The sequence below is a fragment of the Erinaceus europaeus genome, chromosome 12 (genome assembly GCF_950295315.1).
Source record: "Erinaceus europaeus chromosome 12, mEriEur2.1, whole genome shotgun sequence".
In the NCBI taxonomy this organism is placed as follows: domain Eukaryota; kingdom Metazoa; phylum Chordata; class Mammalia; order Eulipotyphla; family Erinaceidae; genus Erinaceus; species Erinaceus europaeus.
The window spans coordinates 46,889,527-46,910,286 of record NC_080173.1 but is presented as its reverse complement, the minus strand read 5'-3'; the positions used below and the strand labels follow the sequence as shown (position 1 = coordinate 46,910,286).

Here is a 20,760-nt window from a genome sequence, read left to right as displayed (position 1 = left end):
TATTGTTGATGTCATTCATTGTTGGATTTGACAGAGAGAAATGGAGAGAGGAGGGGAGAAAAACATACACCTGCAGACCTGCTTCACTGCCTTTGAAGTGACTCCCCTGCAGGTGGGGAGCCAGGGGCTCGAACCGGTATCCTTACACTGGTCCTTGTGCTTTGTGCCACATGCACTGAACCCACATGTGGCACAAAGCTACTGCCCGACCCCCAATTTAATTTAATTTTTAACAAAGACAATCTGCTCCAAGTGATATGTATATGAAGGAAGCATGCTAGTATTTCCAACTAGGATGATTAGGAAAAGTTTCAAGAAAGTGAGGAGACTTTGAAAAATGGATAAAAACAATCAGTCATCAGTGACAAGAAAACAGTGAAGACATAGTAGGAAGTACAGTGTGACCATGCATGGTTGGTTAAGAAAGGAATTATACTGAGTGAGCTAAAGAGTAGGAGGGACTCTTCTAACAGGTAGATTGGAACCTAAGAGTGAAAGGTTTTAAAATAACAAATTAGAGGGTCTAAATGTTATTCCAGAAGGTAAAGGGAGATATTGAAAGGTATTTACCAGTGAAAGGCCATAATTAAAGCAGAATTTTAAGGGTAAGCTGTTGGGGGCTAGGTGGTCCTGCTTAAATCACCATGTGCAGAGACTCAGGTTCAAGTCCCTAGTCCCCACCTGCCAGGCGGAAGCTTCATAAGTAGTAAAGCAGTGCTATAAGTGTCTTTCTTTAACTCTGCTTTTCTGTCTCCCCTTCCCTCTCAATTTCTTTTTTTTTAAAGAAATGTTTTCTTATTTATTATTTTTTAAATTTTTTCCCTTTTGTTGCCCTTGTTTATCGTCGTTGTTGTTATTGTTATTGCTATCGATGTTTTTGCATGGGACAGAGAGAAATTGAGAGAGATGGGGAGGACAGAGAGGGGAGAAAAAGACACCTGCAGACCAGCTTCACCACCTGTGAAGTGAACCCCCTGCTGTTGGGGAGCCGGAGGCTCAAACCAGGATCCTTATGCTAGTCCTCCCTCTCAATTTCTATCCTAACAATAACAATTTAAAAAATAAAAGGAGGGGGCCCTGGGCGGTAGTACAGCGGGTTAAGCGCACATGGCACAAAGCACAAGCACCACTGTAAGGATCCCACCTGCAGGGGGTCACTTCACAGGCGGTGAAGCAGATCTGCAAGTGTCTGGCTTTCTCTCCCCCTCTCTTCCTGTCCTCTCGATTTTTTTGTCTTATCCAACAACAATGACACCAATAACAATAACGACAACAATAATAGCAACAACAATAAACAACAAGGGCAACATAAAGGAAAAAATAGCCTCCAGGAGCAGTGGATTCGTAGTGTAGGCACAGAGCCCCAGCAATAACCCTGGAGGTAGTAAATAAATAAATAAAAATGGCCAGTGGGAGTGGTAGATTTGTATTGCAAAAGCCAAGCCCCAGCATAATACTGCTGGCATACATATATACATACATACATACATACATAGCAGGTGCTCTGATTCTCTCTCTCTCCCTCTCTCTCTCACACACATTAATTAATAAATACACACATACAGCTGGTAGTACCTGGGTTGGGTGAGTAGTAAAGAGACTATATAGGCGATAGATCATTTAAAGATTATAACAACAAAAAGAGAAAATAATGACAGAGCCGGGGTAGATAACATAATTGTTCTGCAAAGAGACTCTTGTGCCTGAGGCTTCAAAGTCCCCGGTTCAACATCCGCCCCCCTCCCCCACACACCACCATAAGCACCACGTGGGACAACCAGAACATCAAGAGAAGCTTTATACACAGTGGAGCAGTACTGTGGTGACTCTCTCTCACTTAAAAGGAAAAGGAAAGAAGGAAGGAAGGATAAATGAGTGAAAGCATTTCACTTCATTGTCTGGAAGCAATGGAGTAGCACATGCACATAGCACAGGTACAGAGAAAGAAAAAAGAAAAAATTGAGCTGGGAAGGTTGCTCCACAGGCTTGTGTGAGACCTTGGTTCACTCCTCTGTACTAAATAAAAAAAATAAAGGGGTGGAGGAGGGTAGATAGCATAACGGTTATGCAAAGAGACTCTCATGCCTGAGGCTCCAAAGTCCCAGGTTCAGTCCCCGGCACCACCATAAACCAGAGCTGAAAAGTACTCTGGTAAAATAAATAAATAAAATGAACAAGAACCTTAAAGTCTCTGCATTATCATAAGATAAGCAAAGAAGAAAGACTGAACATATAGAAAAAGAATGGCTAGGAGGTTCTTCTAGCGTTTGCCCTTCTTCCGTAGCCAGTCAACAGCGTCAGGTTGAGCCTGATGTAAAGTTTCGAGACCTCCTTTGAATCTGGAGAGGTGGCTAGTAGGTAAGAGGGGAATTCAGAAGGAATACTTTAACTGAACAAAAGAGGAAGCTTCCAGAACTTGAATATGGAGAGAAAGACCTCTAGATAAGTCAGGGAGATGACACAGTAAAAGAATGTAGGACTTGGAAGCATGAGGTCCCAAGTTCAAAGTGTGTCTCCCCCCTCTCCCCACCCCACCCACTAAAGTATAGGATGGTGCTCTGGTACTCAGGCTGTCTCTGGCTCAGTCTCTCTCTTTCTCTTTGTAGTTTGTTTTTTTAAAGATTTTATTTATTGATGAGAAAGATTGGAGGGGAGAGAGAGAGAAAAAAAGAACCAGACACTCTGGTATATGTACTGCCGGGGATCGAACTCAAGACCTCATGCTTGAGAGTCCAATGCTTTATCCACTGTGCCATCTCCTAGACCACCTCTCTCTCTTTCTCTCTCTTTCTCTCTCTCTCTCTCTCTCTCTCTCTCTCACACACACACACACACACACACACACACACACACACACACACACATTAATAAATCTGAGGGCTGGGCAGAGGCTGAACACACATGCTACCATGCACAAGGATCTGGTTTTAAGCCTGCTCCCCATCTGCAGAGGGGAAAGCATTATGAGTAGTGAAACAAGTTTGCATGTATCTCTCTCTCCCTATTTCCTCCTCCCCAGGTATTGGGCCCTAGCAATATTCCTGATGGCAATAAATAAATCTTGGGGTGCGGGGGGTTGTTGACACATCACTGGATCTCACACTGGACCAGCCATTGTGAATAAATGTGCTCAGCTAAACTGTAAGGGATTATGGAGTGAAGAATAGATAGCAAGGGCCAGGGAGACAGCATGATATAACTATAACTCAGGCAAAAAGATTTCATGCCTGAGGCTCAGGCCCAAAGTTTAATTCCTGGCACTACCATAAACAAGAGCTGAGTGCTACTCTTTTAGGAAGTTTAAAAAAAAGAAAAGAGTAGATAGTGAGCCAAAGAATACGCTTTCTCCATTAAAATGAGAACAGAGCAATGATACCTGTAGAGAGGTGAGGCTAAAGTTTTGTTTTGAATAGTTTCCTATTTTTCCTTTCTTCCTTCCTTTTTTTTTTTTTGCCTCCAGGGTTATTTCTGGGGCTCAGTGCCTGCACCAAGAATCCACTGCTCCTGGAGGCTTTCTTTCTTTTCCCTTTTGTTGCTCTTGTTGTTTTATCATTGTTGTGGTTATTATTATTATTGTTATAGATGTCATTGTTGTTGGATAGGACAGAGGAGGGGAAGACAGAGGGGGGAGAGAAAGATAGACACCTGCAGACCTGCTTCACTAATTGTGAAGCGACCCCACACACACACAGATGTGAAGACGGGGGCTCGAACCGGGATCCTTAGGCTGGTCCTTGCACTTCACACCTTGTGAGCTTAACCCATTCCTCTACCACCTGGCCCCCCTTTTCTTTCTTTATCAGGGCACTTCTCAGCTCTGGTTTATGGTGGTGTGGAGGATTGAACCTGGGACTTTAGAGCCTTGGTCATGAGAGTCTGTTGTATAACCATTATGCTATCTACCCTCCACCCTATTTTCCTTCTTTTTTTTTTTTCTAACCAGAGCACTGCTCAGCTCAGGCTCATTGTGGTGCTGGGGATTGAACCTGGGACCTTTGGTGCCTCAAACAAGCATTCCTAATTCCTAAAATTTATTTCCTAAGAAACATTACAAGGGGTGGGGAAGATAGCATAATGTTTATGATGCTCTCAGGTTCAGTCCCCTATGCAACCATAAGCCAGAACTGAGCAGTGCACTGGTATTTAAAAAGCAAGACAGGGAGTCGGGCTGTAGCGCAGCAGGTTAAGCGCAGGTGGCGCAAAGCGCAAGGACCGGCATAAGGATCCCGGTTCAAGCCCCCGGCTCCCCACCTGCAGGGGAGTCGCTTCACAGGCAGTGAAGTAGGTCTGCAGGTGTCTATCTTTCTCTCCCCTCTCTGTCTTCCCCTCCTCTCTCCATTTCTGTCTGTCCTATCCAACAGCAATGACATCAATGGTGACTACAACAATAAAACAGCAAGGGCAACAAAAGGGAATAAATAAATAATTAAAAAAATTTAAAAAAAAAAGCAAGACAAGGAAGAAAAAAAAAAAGCAAAACAAAGGGGCCAGGCAGTGGCACAGAGGGTTAAAAGGCACATGGCAGGAAGCTCAGGGACCCAGTTTGAGCTCCTGTCTCCCCACCTGCAGGGGGGTCATTTTACCAGTAATGAAGCAGGTCTGCAGGTGTCTGTCTTTCTCTCCCCCTCTCTATCTTCCCCTCCTCTCTCAGTTTCTCTTTGCCCTATCCAATAACAATGGCAAAAATAACAATAACAAACAATAACAAGGGCAACAAAATGGAGAAAATGGTCTCTAGGAACAGTGGATTCATAGTGCAGGCACCGAGCCCCAACAATAACCCTGGAGGCAAAGAAAAAACAAACAATTTTAAAAATCATAATACTGATTTGAATATTTTATATCTAGTCCCAGTTTCCTCAAAAACTGGAAGAGACAGAGCAACAGTTTACACAAATGTATATACATTTTTAATGTATATAAGCTAGTGAGGTTTTTTTTTTTAATTTCTTTATTGGGGAATTAATGTTTTATATTCAACAATAAATATAATAGTTTGTACATGCATAACATTTCCCAGTTTTCCATATAACAATGCAACCCCCACTAGGTCCTCTGTCATCCTTCTTGGATCTGTATTCTTTTACTTTGGTGCGATACGCCAAGCTAGTGAGTTTTGATAAGCATATGGGCTTGTGTGATCATCACAATCAAGTTAGCCTAATTCTGACATACATGTTTAATGTTTTTCAGGAACACAGTGGGTCCACTGTGCCCTCCATTTTGAACAGGATGCAGACAAACCAAACTCCCCCAACATACAACAAAACAAACAAGTTCACATATGGGTTTCAGAATATCGTAGATGCTTATGGAATTGGGACCTACCGAGAGATAAATCCAGGTAAAAAAAAAAAAAAAAAAGCTTGAATCTTTTCCTTCAAAGAGCTTTGGGGTTTTCTTTTAATGTTTCACTTTAAATGCCATTAAACAACTATCTTAAAAGTATAGGTGTTGTCAAAACATCTCTATTGTAAATTCTGTCCAAAAAGTGCCATTTTGATAGGAGGGAAGTTTTTCTTGTTTTGTTTTAGTTTGGTTTTTTTTTTTCCTTGAATGACACTCTTAAGAGGCAGTTGTATAGAAATGAGCTCAGTGGATTGACTCTCCTTTGTTCCCACATAGCTTAAAATGCCAGTTGAGTTGTTCACTAGCATGCCATTTGCAGGAATTACTTAAGTAAAATGTTTTTTTTCTAGGATATCCTATATTTTAAAATGATTTGCTACTTCCAAGTTAGAGAAAACAGCAGTTGTTGACTATTTTAGGCACGTGGCAGATTACACACACACACACACACACACACACACACACACACACACACACACACACACACTCATGTTAGCTATCAAATTGGGAGTCTGAGAATTTGTTTTCAGTAGTCTTCAGCAAGACCTGCTTTGCTCACATTTCCCCAATAGCTTTACTTAACTGGGAAGTAGTTGTTGCATAAGAGAAGAAAGCTGGCCTGCCCAGCAGCAGTGTCCCAGAGATTAGGAAAGGATCAAAGAAGAAGTCACTGTTGCCAAGGCTGGAGACAAAGCTTTCACTTCCCGTGTTTATTAAAAATGCTAGCAGCGGCTCAAATGCCACTAAACCTGCTTTCTGAGGGTGTGCAGATACTGCCATGGAAGGTTTACTCTGGGAGTCCATCTGTCCAGCAGCTTGGGAGTCAGCCATCTTGCCCTGATTTTAGAGTATGCAGAGGAATGTGACATTTTAGGAGTTGTTGCAGTTTCTTATACTCTGTTTTGTTTGTTTGTTTCTCTCTCTCTTTGGTTCTTCACAGCTCCATATACTATAATCACCTTCCCTTTCCTGTTTGCTGTGATGTTTGGGGACTTTGGCCATGGCATTTTGATGACCCTCTTTGCTATGTGGATGGTGTTAAGAGAGAGCCGCATCCTCTCCCAAAAGAATGAGAATGAGGTAATGTTTAAGCTACATCTGCACTGGACTGGCTTTTTGTTAATCTCCCAGACATTCATTATGAAAATTATGATCTGTAAATATTTTATCATAAGTATGTAGAACCACTATAGGAACTGTAAAGAGACGTTATGTTGACTCGAACTCCAAAGAGAACACATCCTATAAAAATGAATTTCTTGTTAGCATTGTGTTTTATTTTCTTCTTGCTCTGACCAAAATGGGGTAAATAGTGTGAGAAGAGGAAGGGGTTAGTGTATCTGAAATAGTATTTTCATGATATGAACTACATTAATTTATTTCATTGACTTCTGATTTTTCTTTTTTTTTTTTCTCTTCTAATTTCTAGATGTTTAGCACTGTGTTCAGTGGCAGATACATTATTCTACTGATGGGTATTTTCTCCATCTATACTGGCCTCATCTACAATGACTGCTTTTCCAAGTCTCTTAATATCTTTGGGTCATCCTGGAGTGTGCGGCCAATGTTCACTTTATCTAATTGGACGTAAGTTACAAAAGTTAAGAACCAAAGCTCATTCCTTTCATGTTCAGCTCTGATTTCCAGACAAGCAGTAAGCTAATACTTCTTTAGGATGTAACTGACAATATTTATGTTTCAGAAGAATATAATATCCCCCTTATTTATGCCCCAGCCTGAGAAGTACTTTGTGATTTTACCAGAGCACTGCTCAGCTCTGGCTTATGGTGGTGCGGGGGCTTGAACCTGGGACTTTGGAGCCTCAGACATGAGAGTCTGTTTGCTCCACCCAAATTAAATACATTCTTACCTTATTTTCCCTTGGAAAGTTAAAGACAGATTCCCCATGTTCTACACTTGATTATATATATGTATTTGTTTTTTCTTATTATTGACATCTTTCTCATTTCTCAGATGCCAGTTCCTTCTCTTTTACCAAAGAGAAAGGCAGATTGTTGTGGTTTCTTTGGGGATCAGTTTCTAGAGCCAAGTAGTTTTCCTTTACGGATAATAATTAAATTCAGGGGGTCAGGCGGTGGTGCAGTGGGTTAAGCACATGTGGCGCAAAGCGCAGGGACCAGCGTTAAGGATCCCGGTTTGAGCCCCCGGCTCCCCACCTGCAGGAGAGTCGCTTCACAGGCGGTGTAGCAGGTCTGCAGGTGTCAGTCTTTCTCTCCCTCTCTCTCTTCCCCTCCTCTCTCCATTTCTCTCTGTCCTGTCCAACAATGAACAACATCAACAGTGGCAATAATAATAACCACAGCAAGGCTACAACAACAAGGGCAACAAAAGGGGGAAAAATGGCCTCCAGGAGCGGTGGATTCATGGTGCAGGCACCGAGCCCAGCAATAACCCTGGAGGAAAAAAAAAATTAAATTCAGCTTTTCTCCTAACATGGTAGGGAGGAGACGCTTCGGGACCACTCTGTTCTCCAGCTGGACCCAGCCATCTCTGGAGTGTTTGGTGGACCATACCCTTTTGGCATCGATCCAGTAAGAGCACTTCATTCCTGTGTGTCTCATTTTTAAATTTTCAGTCTATATATTTTCGGAGAATCTTGGTATATCTTTCCAGGCCATTTTTCTGTCTTTTTCAAACTTACTTATTTCTGAGAGATAAGAGAATGAGAAAATGAAATTACAACACTCCTCGGATCTGGTATATAGTGATGCTGGGGGTTGAACCTGAGGCCTCTGAAGTCTCAGGCATGCCAGTCCTGTACTCTTAACACTGAGCCAGCTCCCTGACCCCAGACCGTTTCAAAATCATAAGAGACCCGAGTACTAGAAAGCCTAATTTTTCCTGCCTGCTCCTTCCAGAGGTAGCTAAAACTTGATTCTGAAGAAACTGATCTTAGATTTATTAATTTATTTTCTTTAAAAAAATTTTTATATGTATTTATTTTCCCTTTTGTTGTCCTTGTTTTTTATTGCTGTTGTTATTGATGTTGTTGTTTTTAGATAGGACAAAGAGAAATGGAGAGGGATGGGGAAGACAGAGAGGGGAGAGTAAGATAGACACCTGCAGACCTGCTCCACCGCCTGTGAAGCGACTCCCCTGCAGGTGGGGAGCCGGGGCCTCTAACCGGGATCCTTAGCCGGTCCTTGCTCTTCATGCCACATGTGCTTAACCCGCTGCACTATCGCCCGACTCCACATTTATTCATTTTCTATGAGAGAGAGAAAGAGATCGCCAGATCACTGATCAACTCTGGCATAAGGTGGTGCTGGGGATTGAGCCCAGTACCTTTGGGCTCTACCAAGATTAAGCTACTCCCTAACCCAAAATAACAGATTTTTAAAGACTATTTCCCAGTTTAGTTTATTTCTGTTTAACTTAGTTTGGTTTTTAGTTGATTTTTTTTTCTTTATTGGGGAGATTAATGGTTTACAGTTGACAGTAAAATACAGTAGTTTGTGCATGTGTAACATTTCTCAGTTTTCCATATAATAATCTAACCCTCTCTCGGTCCTCCTCTGCCATCAGGTTCCAGGACCTGAACCTCGTAAGAAATAGCTTTTTCCTATGGACTTTATAGTTCCATTCTTATCTTTACATACTTACAAAAAACTGACCCAGAACTTAAAATTGTTTTGTACTGTGTGTTTAAAAGTCCCAGGGACTTGGGGGCTTGGTTGTAGTGCAGTGGATTAAGCACACATGGCTCAAAGAGCAAGGACCTGTGTAAGGATCCTGGTTCGAGCCCCTGGCTCCCCACCTGCAGGGGCTTCACTTCACAAGCTGTGAAGCAGGTCTGCAGGTGTCTTTCTCTTCCCCTCTCTGTCTTCTCCTCTGTCGATTTCTCTCTGTCCTATCCAACAACAATGACAGCAATAATAATAAGCAACAAGGACAACAAAAAGGAAAAAATATCCTCTAGGAGCAGTAGATTCATAGTGCACCAAGCCCCAGCAGTAAACCTGGAGGCAAAAAAAAAAAGTTCCAGGGACTGGAAATCATGACTGTATTAGAGTCATGATTTAGGAATCATAATCTGGAGGCAGAAGAACTGTCAGGAAGATATTATAGGTGTTCAGGCCATAGGTGACAAAACTTAATGCTTTTTTGTTTATTTGTTTTTATTAACCAGAGCACTGCTCAGCTCTAGTTTATGGCAGTGTGCGAGATTGACCCAGGAAGTTGAGAGCCTCAGACATTAAAGTCTCTTTGCATAACCATTATACTATACCACCACCCCTTAATTTATTTTTTTTATTTTTTATTACTTATTTGTTTATTTATTTCCACTTTTGTTGCCCTTGTTTTTTTATTGTTGTTATAGTTATTATTGTTGTTATTTATGCCGTCGTTGTTGGATAGGACAGAGAGAAATAGAGAGAGGAGGGGAAGACAGAGAGGAGGAGAGAAAGATAGACACCTGCAGACCTGCTTCACTGCCTGTGATGGGACGTCCCGGCAGGTGGGGCCAATGGCTCGAACCGGGATCCTTTCTCTGGCCCTTACACGTGGTGCCACATGTACTTAACCTACCGCACTACCACCCAACTCCCCTTAATTTATTTTTTACCAGAACACTGCACAGCTCTGACTTATGGTGGTATGGGGGATTAAAGTAGGAACTTTGGAGCCTCAGGTATGAGTCTCCTTGCGTAAGCATTATGCTGTCCCCCCCCACCATGGCAATTATTTTAAAATATTTTACCCGTTTTTTGGGTTTTGTTTTTTTTATCAGAAATAAAGATACCAGAATATTGGCATTTGATGATACTCAAGATCAAATTTAAGTGTGCAGGTTCTGTACTCAGATGCTGAACTATCTCCCCAACCTTAACGTAATTAATATTTAAAAACAGATGGTGGTCTGGAAGGTGGTGCAGTGGATAAAGCATTGGACTCTGAAGTACGAGATCCCAATCCTCGGCAGCACATGTACCAAAATGATATCTGGTTCTTTCTCCTCTTATCTTTCTCATGAATAAATAAATAAAATCTTTTTAAAAAAGATGGAATGATGACACCACTAGGATACAGTCAGCAAAACAGACTATGGGAACATCTAAAAGACAACCAACCCAACTTTTTCAGCAAATATTTTACAAAGAAAGATGGAATAAAAACCTGTAGCTTCGACATTTAATAACTTTATCAACAATTAAAGTATATAGACCTTATGTGGATTCTATACAATAAGCATAAGCAGGAAAGTTATAATACTTATATTGACATTAAATTTCATAATAGTGACTTGGGAGGTGGTGTAGTAGATCAAGCACTGGACTGTGAAGCATGAGGTCCCAAGTTTGATCCCTGATATCACGTGTGCCAGAGTGATGTTTTAGTTCTCTTCCTCTCTTATCATTAATAAATAAACTTTTTAAGATTAATTTTATAAGATTAAAGAATCATTATTAATGCTTCTTCTTTATTTATTTTATGCTACACTAGGGGATGAACCCAGGGCCTCACACATGTGTGATACCACCACTAGTTGCCTCCCCAGGCCAGTTTTTTTCATTCTTCCTTTTAGAAATGGAGGGACACTCCTGTACTACTTCACTATTCATGCTCCCATAATGGTTGCCAGGGCTAGAATGCAGGTGTACACATAGTGCCGGGTTAGCTCTCTTCTGGTCCCATTAATGTTTTTAGTATAATTACAGTGTTGTGTTCATATTCAAAAAACTATACAGAAACTTTTAGATCCATATAATAAGTAAACTTTGCTTCAAAAGTATATGGAAGTGAGGAATGGGTTGGTGGTATAATGAAACAAGATTGACCATTACGACCAATAAAGTTGACAGTAATGACTGAAGAAGGATCATAGGTGTGTGGGAAGTTTGTTGTAGGATAGTATTATATCTGCTTACTTATATGCTTAAAGTTGTTCATATCGAAAAAGGAATTTTTATTTGTTTATTGGAAATAGAGAGAAATCAAGAAGAGTGGGAGAGATAGACACCTGTAGCACTGCTTCACCACTTGTGAATCCCCTCCCCCACCCTATGCAGGTGGGAATTCGGGCCCTGATCCCAAGTTCTTGCTCATTGAAATGTGTGCTCAACTTGGTGCTCCACCGTTGGCTCTAAAAAGAAAACTTTTAGTACACAGGTAAATAATTGTTTTCCAGTCAAAAGTTAATTTACTGAGTCCAGGAAATAGCTCACCTGGTACATTGTATACCTTTTTAAGCTTGAGTCCCGGGATTGTAGCCTCAGCACCCTATGGCAGCACCATGGATGGTAGAGCAGTGCTATGATGTCTCTCTCCCTTTCTTTATATTATTATGTTTTTCACTAGAACACTGTTCAGCTCTGGCTTATGGTGGGGTAGGGGAATTGAACCTGGGTCTTTGGAGTCTCAGGTACAAAAGTCTTTTTTGCATAATCATTATGGTATCTTCCCTACTCTACTTAAAATTTAAAAAATGAAAACAAAATTGTCCTGTAAACAGTGGTATCACATATGTCCGAGGCTCCAGTGCCACCAGAGGAAAAAAGAAGAGCTATTTTTAATACCTTTATGTTTGCTTGGGTTATGACAGATTTGGAACATTGCCACCAATAAATTGACCTTCCTGAACTCCTTTAAGATGAAGATGTCTGTTATCCTTGGTATCTTCCATATGTTGTTTGGAGTCAGTCTGAGCCTTTTCAACCATATGTGAGTTGCTCTAATTTTGTCATAAGAATGCATATATTGTAGCTTAGCTCATGCTTGTGCCTAAAGAAATAATTTGTGGAGGGATAAATAACTTGGAGTCCTGAGGCTGGGTTAAGTGCACATAGTACAAAGCACAAGGACCTGACCAAGGTTCCTGGTTCTAGCCCCCAGCTCCCTGCTTGTAGGGGCGTCATTTGACAAGTGGTGAAATAGGTCTGCAGGTGTCTATCTTTCTCTCCCCCTCTCTATCTTCCCCTCCTCTTTCAATTTCTTTCTGTCTTATCCAATGTAAAAAAAAAAAAAAAAAAAAAAGGAAAAAAATGGCCTTCAAGAGTAGTGGCTTCAGAATGCCAACACTGAGGAGCCCCAGCGATAACCCTGGAGGCAAAATAAATAAATAACTCAGAGCCCTGTTCTACATTAAAGTACTTTTAAAAATCTCCTGTTCCATGCTCCCAGAGGGATAGAGAATGGGAAAGCTATCGGGGGAGGGGGTGGGATATGGCGATTGGGCGGTGGGAATTGTGTGGAGTTGTACCCCTCCTACCCTATGGTTTTGTTAATTAATCCTTTCTTAAATAAAAAAAAAAAAATTAAAAAAAAAATCTCCTGTTCAGGAGTCGGGCGGTATAGCGCAGCGGGGTAAGCGCAGGTCTTGCAAAGTGCAAGAAACGGTGTAAGGATCCCAGTCCAAGTCCCCGACTTCCCACCTGCAGGGGAAGTCACTTCACAGGCAGTGAAGTGGGTCTGCAGGTGTGTCTATCTTTCTCTCCTCCTCTGTCTTCCCCTCCTCTCTCCATTTCTCTCTGTCCTATCTAACAACGACATCAATAACAACAACAATAAAACAACAAGGGCAACAAAAGGGAATAAGTAAATATTTTTTAAAAAACTTAAAAAAAATAAACTCCTGGGAGTCGGGCTGTAGCGCAGCGGGTTAAGCGCAGGTGGCGCAAAGCACAAGGACCGGCATAAGGATCCTGGTTCGAGCACGGCTCCCCACCTGCAGGGGAGTCGCTTCACAGACTGTGAAACAGGTCTGCAGGTGTCTATCTTTCTCTCCCCCTCTCTGTCTTCCCCTCCTCTCTCCGTTTCTCTCTGTCCTATCCAACAACGACGACAATAATAACTACAACAATAAAACAACAAGGGCAACAAAAGGGAATAAATAAAAAATAAAATATAAAAAAAAATAAAATAAAAAATAAACTCCTGTTCTTAAATGTAAGCTTGCTTACCATTAATCCATTTACAATTGTAGTGAAGATCTTTGAAGAAACTATGTATAATTTTCATCAAAATGAGTTTTTTTTTCTCCCTTGATTTGTAACTCATATTATGTACTGTGGTCACAGAATGTACTAGATTTTTCTGATCTCTTTCTCCTAGAAAACTGGCAGGAGTGGTACTAGAACTGTTTTAAGACTTAAAGGTCTGACAGTCAGAGTTAATTGTGCTTGTTTCTGTTGTTTCCAAGTGCTTTTGGCATTAGCTTCTTAAAGTGATAAAGATAAAACTGAGGGGGCATTAAGTAAAAATCTAGTTCATACTCAACTTAGTGTAAGACCTGTTTACCTTTAACATTGATTTCTCTCTTCCTCTTTAGCTATTTCAAGAAGCCCTTAAATATCTACTTTGGATTTATTCCTGAAGTAATCTTCATGTGCTCTTTATTTGGCTACTTGGTTATCCTTATTTTTTACAAGTGGACAGCCTATGATGTTCATACATCTAAGAAAGCACCAAGTCTTCTGATCCATTTCATAAATATGTTTCTCTTTTTCTACGGTGACTCTGAAGATGCTATGCTGTATTCTGGACAGGTGTGTCAAACTATAGGTGGACTATGTCAGATGGTTAGCTTTGGTCAGGAAGCTAGATATTTATATGGCTTTTGCCCCCTCCCCCCAACCAAAAAAAGAGAATTTTAAAAATCCCTTTTTGTTATATTTCATTTTCAACCAGTACATCCAGATTTAAATGCAACCTATTCTCCATACTTTGGAGGGTCTATTGTAATTTCTGCATCCAGGCAAGGTAGAATTCATAATTCTTCCTATGGGACGATAGTTCCTAGACTTTGCCACAACATCTGGAAATTATTTTAAGAAACTGGGTCATGTTATTCATAGACCAGTGAGAAAAATACTATGGGAGGAAATTTGTGCTGGTGTTGGGAACTGCTTGTTTGCTTAATGTGATGTATCTGTCCTTCCTTTGCAGAAAGGACTTCAGTGTTTCCTTGTAGTGGTTGCCATGCTATGTGTACCTTGGATGCTACTTTTGAAACCACTGATCCTTCGCCACCAATATTTGAGGAGGAAACATTTGGTGGGTGTATTTCTGTTGCAGAAAGTTACTAGAATTTTTTTTTTAAGATCAAAGCAAATATTCATTGGAAATAGTGAGCTGTACATCTTTGTACTCTTAAAATGCATTTGTGTTACACCCAGCATGAGCACTGGGCCTGCTGAAATCAGAGAAATACGAGTTTGCTGCTTGGACTTCTAGATTCAGTTTTGAGTAGAGACCAGGTCATAAGTTTTGACCTTCCCTGGTCATGCTTTGTTCTTTCCTGTATAAATGCAGCATCAGCTACCCCAAGGCTGCCAGAGCAGCAGACAGGTGAGCCGCTCATGTGGTTTCCCCAGGCAACCACAGGGCTGACAATGAGACATTTTTCTTTCAAATGTGACCATGATACTCTTACCCTCTAAAATATAGGTTTGGTTTCAAGCACATCGGGTATCTTCCCCCTTATTAAAAAGCAGCATACATAACATATGCTTACATAATGTATGTCTGCATATGAATTCTAGCCATTCACACAGAGTTAAACTGCCAAATGTGCCATTCGGGCTATGCAGTAATGCTTACTTATTACAGTGCCTGAAAAATGCAAAAGGTCTTGTTGCATGACTCTCATATATGGCTGTTAGATTATTACTCTGGTTGGAGAGCAGCTGAGTTACAAGACCCTCCTTCTCCCTTTTCTGACCATCTCTTCATCCTTCCATATACCCTCCATTCGTCTTCCCCTTCACTTTCTCCCTCTTTTGTTTCTTTTTCCCTTCCTCTTTTCTTCCATTCACTTATCAGGAAGGGCAACCTGTGGAGGCCCCAGTCAGCCCAACCCCGAGCCAACAGGGACTAAAGGCAGCAGCGGCTGCAACAGTGAGTGAATCAAAACCAACAAACCATCACATTTTATTTAAAGAGGTAGCAAACAGTGCAGCAGATTTTTTTTTTTTAACTATATTGAGAGCATAGGACATGTGTACTCTTGGGAAGTATGTCCTTGTTACTCGTCAAGATAATGACAAAAGATTTTGACCTCTTAGGAATAGATTTTGTTATCATCTTTGCCATTGGTCTGCTAAAATTCTGTCCAAATATGTAAGTACAGTCATGTCTATGGAAACAAAATGGCTGTTGTGTCTTCTCTAAATCCCTTCATCTTAATCCAAGATGGCAGGTCCTGGACTCATCCATGTTCATGTTTGTATTTGTGACTATATTGGACCATCTGTCAGCACAGAGAAAGAACATGTCTGTGACTTCTAGAATAATTTATTGTCCTGGACTTTAAAGTTCTGTTTCAGAATGATGCTTGGGCATTTAGCCCTTTTTAGCTGTGACTGACTTTCTTTCCAGTGGAAACTTTATGAGAGCTTATAAGCTCTCAGGTCTGCACCTTTTCCACCTTTTCTGCTGAGACCTCCACTCTGCCTTGTGTCTTGTGTGTACTCTCCATCTGGCATGGTAGCCAAAGTCTTCTTTTGTTTTGATCTTTTCCTCTAATCCCAATCGATAATTCAGTTATGATACTTTTAATGTCGCATATTTCAGTGTTTGTCTTAAAAACCTTTCTTAACCAAAATCTTAAGTTGTACAGTTGTCAGATTAACCCAGTCTACTCCCAGTAATGAAGTTATAAGATTTTTAAAACTCCCACCAGAAGTGATTGCTTATGAACTTACTAGTAACATCATATTCTTTTAAAGAAAATGAAACTTTTGAATAAATAACCATCTCCTACATTAGGTGTTTCTGATCATTTTAAACTTAGAAAACTGCTATACTAGTTTTTAAAAGACTTATTATTCCAGTGTCAGAAGATATTTCAATATTTCTCATTAAAATTATTTTAAGTTGGCTCTTATTCTCTCCTTCCTTATGAGAAATTAAGATAATATAAACCAAAAGCACATATTGCCATCCATCTATTGGCATTCATTCTATGTGCTCCTCTTTCTGCTAGTCTTAGTATATTTAAAGTGTCCTCCTGAGATCATGATGCTTTTAAACCTAGAATCCTCTTCTATGATACTATCCATGCATGTTAAAAAGGCCCAGTCTGGAAACTGTACATTCATAGGGTCTTCTTAGCTCACTGGTTCTCTGGCCAGACATTTGCTTTTGGAAAGCAGTTTGGAGGCATCAGGATGATTCTTCCTATAGTCAGGGCCCCTGGACTCTTGACCACCAGGGGCTAAGGCTGGAAAACTAATTTGGTTCTGTTCTGTGTCCCATGATTACCTGTAAGTGGTGTATAATCACTTACCTTTTTTCTCTTTTTCTGTTGTTGTGTGTGTGAACCCCCTTCTTATAACTCATTCCCTTTGTGCTAAAGGGACACTTGTCTGTATGGGAGTCTTAACTCATCTGCCTCTCCCTTTACCTGCTGTTGGAGAAAGCTTCAGATTTAGGAGTATTGAAACTGGCCTTCCTTTCCTTGTGGCTCATCCCAGGCTACATTCAGTGTCCTTTGTTGCACTTTGAGATCTTTAGAGAGCTGTAACGTGTCTGTGACCTAGAGGTGCTTCATTGGCTCCCAAATCTGATTACACACCAGAATCACCTGCTGACCTCTAACTCCCCCCCCCTTAAGATATTAAAAGAAAATTGGTAAGGAGAAATTAAGATTGTCTATGATTGTGCTGTTGCCAGGCAAACCTCTATTGACAGTAAAAATTAAATCAATAAGTGCATTTTGTGAGAGATGCAAATAGAATTGAAATTAAAAATCTATCTTGTTTTTTCTCTCTTCTTTCTTTTTTTTCTTTCTCTCTCTCTCTTTTTTTTTTAACCAGAGCACTAATCAGCTCTGGCTTGTGGTGGTGCAGAGTGGATTGAACCTGGGACTTCTGAGCCTCAGGCATGAGAGTCTCTTTGCATAAACATTATGCTATCTGCTCCTGCCCTTGCCCTTCAAAGTCTACCTTGTCACACCCTGGTTCTCCCCAAGGGAATTGAGTTGTTAACAGTGGGGAAGGTTGCCTTCAAAATTTGGTTATTCGTAGATCTATATCATCTAGTACTATAAAAATGTATGTGTGTATGTACACATATATACTTAAAACACATTAGGAATTGTGTTTTAAACTGGAGCACTCTTTCTACCCCTTGATTTTCTAGTTTTTTATTTTGTTTAATGTGGTACTAGAGATATAACCCAGGGCCTCATACATGCACATTACCATTGAGCCATCTCCCTGATCCAGCTGTTTTTTGGTTTTTTTTTTGAGGGGTATTTCTATTTTTAGAATGAGAAAGAGAGATAGTGAGATAAAGATGAAGTGGGATGAAATCAAAGCACCTCAAGTTCTCCTTGTTTCTCCCATGTGCTGACAAAGATATAGAACCCAGAGCTTCACAAGAGAGATAGGTACTCTACTACTGAGCCACTTTCCTGGCCCCACTTTTTATGCAGATTTTTAAATTTTGGTGTCTTAGAGGTTGCTTCCTAGTTATACTCTTTTTATTAATGTCTGGCATACCACAGAGCATCAGTTGGATATATTTAAAATTGTGTTAGTTTTACCAATATGCCAAAACTGCCAAATTATAATTAATTAGATAATTAATTAATTATAACTAGAGCACCGCTCAGGTCTGACTTATGGTGGTGCCAAGGACTGAATTTAGAGCCTTGGTGCCTCAGGCACGAAAGTGTTCTGTATAACCATTGTTCTGTTTCTCAGTGCCTGAATGTTTTTATTTTATTATTTTGCCATTTTTTAATTTATAATAAATAGTGGGTTATAAGCTTGTAAGATTATAGTTATACACCATGTTTTTATTTTATTTATTTGGGGCCTCAAGCATGGAATTCTTTTACATAACCACTGTGCTGTCTCCCGAGCCCAAACTATCATTCCTTTGCTATTGCAAATAACAATTCAGGGAATACCCTTGTCTATACATCTTAGTAAAATTTAACAAGCATAAATGTTCCTAGCAGTGGAATTTCTGGCCTTCAGTGGTTACATAGATTTCCAGTTTTGAGAGACGTGACTATACAAAGCGTACTTAGTGAGATATATTTAGTCAGGCTCCCTAGACCCCATCTCACATGTACCAAATTTCTGAGAGTAGCTTTTGAGAATCTCTGTTTAATGAAATGCAACTTTCAATGTGATTCTATTACAACTGGTTCTCCACCCTGGATGTAAAACCTATTGCTGGGTAAGGTGAGGGGAGGAAGAATTTACCTAGACTTGAGGGAGATCTGCTAGTGTGAGATGTACACCAAGAAGTAAAGCTAGAGTGAGAATATCAAGGCAGCTAACCACACCTTGTCTTGTGCTATTGCCTAAAAGGTTCATTTGCAGAACCATCCTCAAACTCTTATCTTGTTTGGCTTCCCAGAAAGAAGCCATATAAAATGGGTGTAGGTCTAGGGGCTGGTTCTTCCGTTTCTTTTCCACTCTGTGGCAGGCTAGCTCTAACTGATATTTGTCAGGCTTAATCTCTGCTCTGCCTGATTTGTTTTGTTTTTATTTTTTCTCTTTTTTCGTGTTTTAATCCAAAGGCCCTTTGTGTCTATAAAAACCATGCTTTTCCAAATCAAGTTGACTTAGAAATTCTGCCTCTGAAGATACTGAAGTGTGCCTGAGAAGCAAATTAACCCTCAAATTAAAGCAAAGATGCTCCCCCTTTACCCCCACTTTTTTTCCCCCTTTCTTTTTTCTTTTTTTTTCCTTTTAATTCACTGTTCTCTGGATATAGACTGATGTACATTAAGCTTTTTTTCCTTCCCTGACCTAGGAATTCCTTTTGGCCCTAGGCACACATTTCTGAGAGAGATTACTGAAACTCTTGGACTCCTGTTGAAAGCTTATCAGACCAGGTTACAATCACGGTGTGGTTTGGCTCCCTCTCCTCTTAGAAAGTTTGTTCTTTAGTTACAGAAGGCCTCACAGACAGAGCCACACTTGTCATGAGCGTCTGTTCATATTAAGGTTTTCATTCAAGCAGGCTTTGTAATTAAGTGTTGACAGAGGTGAGGTTGGTGTCTCTTGGTGCAGCAGGCAGAACTGTGTATTTCCTCTGAAGCAGGATGAGGTGGTAAATGGAGGCTGGGGCTGGGCTGGTACAGTGGTGGTTGGGGTGGGGAACAGTGGTTTGTTTTTATTTAGCTATTCAATCAGTGAGTTTTGTTTTTGCTGTTAGAATATATACTTTTCTGAAGTTTATATGTACTAACCATCACCCTTCCCTACCTCGCAGAATGTCACATTAAAGCCCAGGCAAATTCTACTCTTTCTGTTCATCTGTGTAGGGAACTCTCAACTTTGGTGGGATCAGGGTGGGCAACGGACCGACAGAGGAGGATGCTGAGATTATTCAGCATGACCAGCTCTCCACCCATTCAGAGGACGCGGAAGAGGTAAGATCCAGTGGTGTGGGCTTCCTCTCCTTCCACCTCGGGTCAGTCCCAGTCTAGTATGCCTAAGATTGTTTGTGAACCTCCAGTCTTCTTGAAAAATTAAAATACTAACACTGATGATCAGCTGCCTTCTGAACCTTCTTAGGGTACCACCACCTTTTTCAAAGGGGGGGGAGGGGCTGCTACAGAGCCCATGGCAATTTTGTTCCATCATTTGACTTCTTGAGTTCCATGTTGCCTGCAGTGCTCTGCCTGCATGCACATCTCAGTTGCTCACTGCTCTTCTCAGGAAGAGGCAGAGCAGGCCTCAGCCACTCAGCCTCCCAACTGTCATTACCAGAAACACAGTCCACTTACGGCAGCTTCTTCATCCTTTGTCCCTTCCAAGAATGGTTCTGATTAGAACTGTAGCCACTGGTTCTTTTGCATTCCTCTACCACAGATGGATTATCTTGATAAAGATAGTTGACTTGAGGCTTTTTAAAATTTTCATTGTCTACTTTTTATAGAGTAAGTGAAAAGCTAGACATTTCCTTAAACCACCACCTCTGAGCTCAAGTTTTGCTGCCGTTTTCCCCCTCCCCCACCCCAGTCTCCTTGCCTGATCACTCACTAGCACAAAGCCTCCAAACTTAAGTTTTGGTTCTCATCTATTCATGATAGTCTTTTGAAGGCAAACAGTATAGGAGTTGAGGACCCAGGTGACTGGACTTTTCAGTCTGACTGACCAATTCTACTATGTACTTACGTTTCTAAAAAGAAATTTAAAGGGTCGGGTGTCATTTTAAAACTATGTATCTTAATGCTCTAAACACCAGTAACATTGCTTTTCATGTTTGCTGAGGAAGCTTGCCTACAACATGTTAGATCCTTTTAATATCCACAGTCTTCCCCAAGAAGTGATCAGTAGTCTTGTGCTCATGACTTGTGACCTTGTGTGTGGTGTGGCTTCCCACTAAGTGTAAATTTGTGTTTTCAAGCCTACCGAGGATGAAGTGGTAAGACACAAGCTGGCTTTGCCTTCATGTTTATCTGTGGCTTTTCTTCCCATCCTT

The 20,760-nt window shown here is 40.8% G+C and overlaps 1 protein-coding gene across 7 annotated transcripts in view; it reads left to right on the top strand.

The window, feature by feature from the left end:
* Positions 1-20,760, top strand: part of ATP6V0A1 (ATPase H+ transporting V0 subunit a1) — a 90,586-nt gene that overhangs the window by 51,344 nt on the left and 18,482 nt on the right. For 2 of the 7 annotated variants that reach the window (XM_007535004.3, XM_016193393.2), the window contains exons 11-19: positions 5,194-5,344; positions 6,290-6,429; positions 6,779-6,936; positions 7,811-7,901; positions 11,915-12,033; positions 13,640-13,856; positions 14,257-14,364; positions 19,598-19,705; positions 20,686-20,703. In XM_007535004.3, the coding sequence (XP_007535066.1) occupies positions 5,194-5,344; positions 6,290-6,429; positions 6,779-6,936; positions 7,811-7,901; positions 11,915-12,033; positions 13,640-13,856; positions 14,257-14,364; positions 19,598-19,705; positions 20,686-20,703 (1,110 nt within the window). Of the gene's footprint in view, positions 1-5,193; positions 5,345-6,289; positions 6,430-6,778; positions 6,937-7,810; positions 7,902-11,914; positions 12,034-13,639; positions 13,857-14,256; positions 14,365-15,132; positions 15,208-19,597; positions 19,706-20,685; positions 20,704-20,760 lie in introns of all 7 variants that reach the window. The other 5 variants (XM_016193392.2, XM_016193394.2, XM_060203484.1 and 2 more) reach the window with 3 other exon arrangements.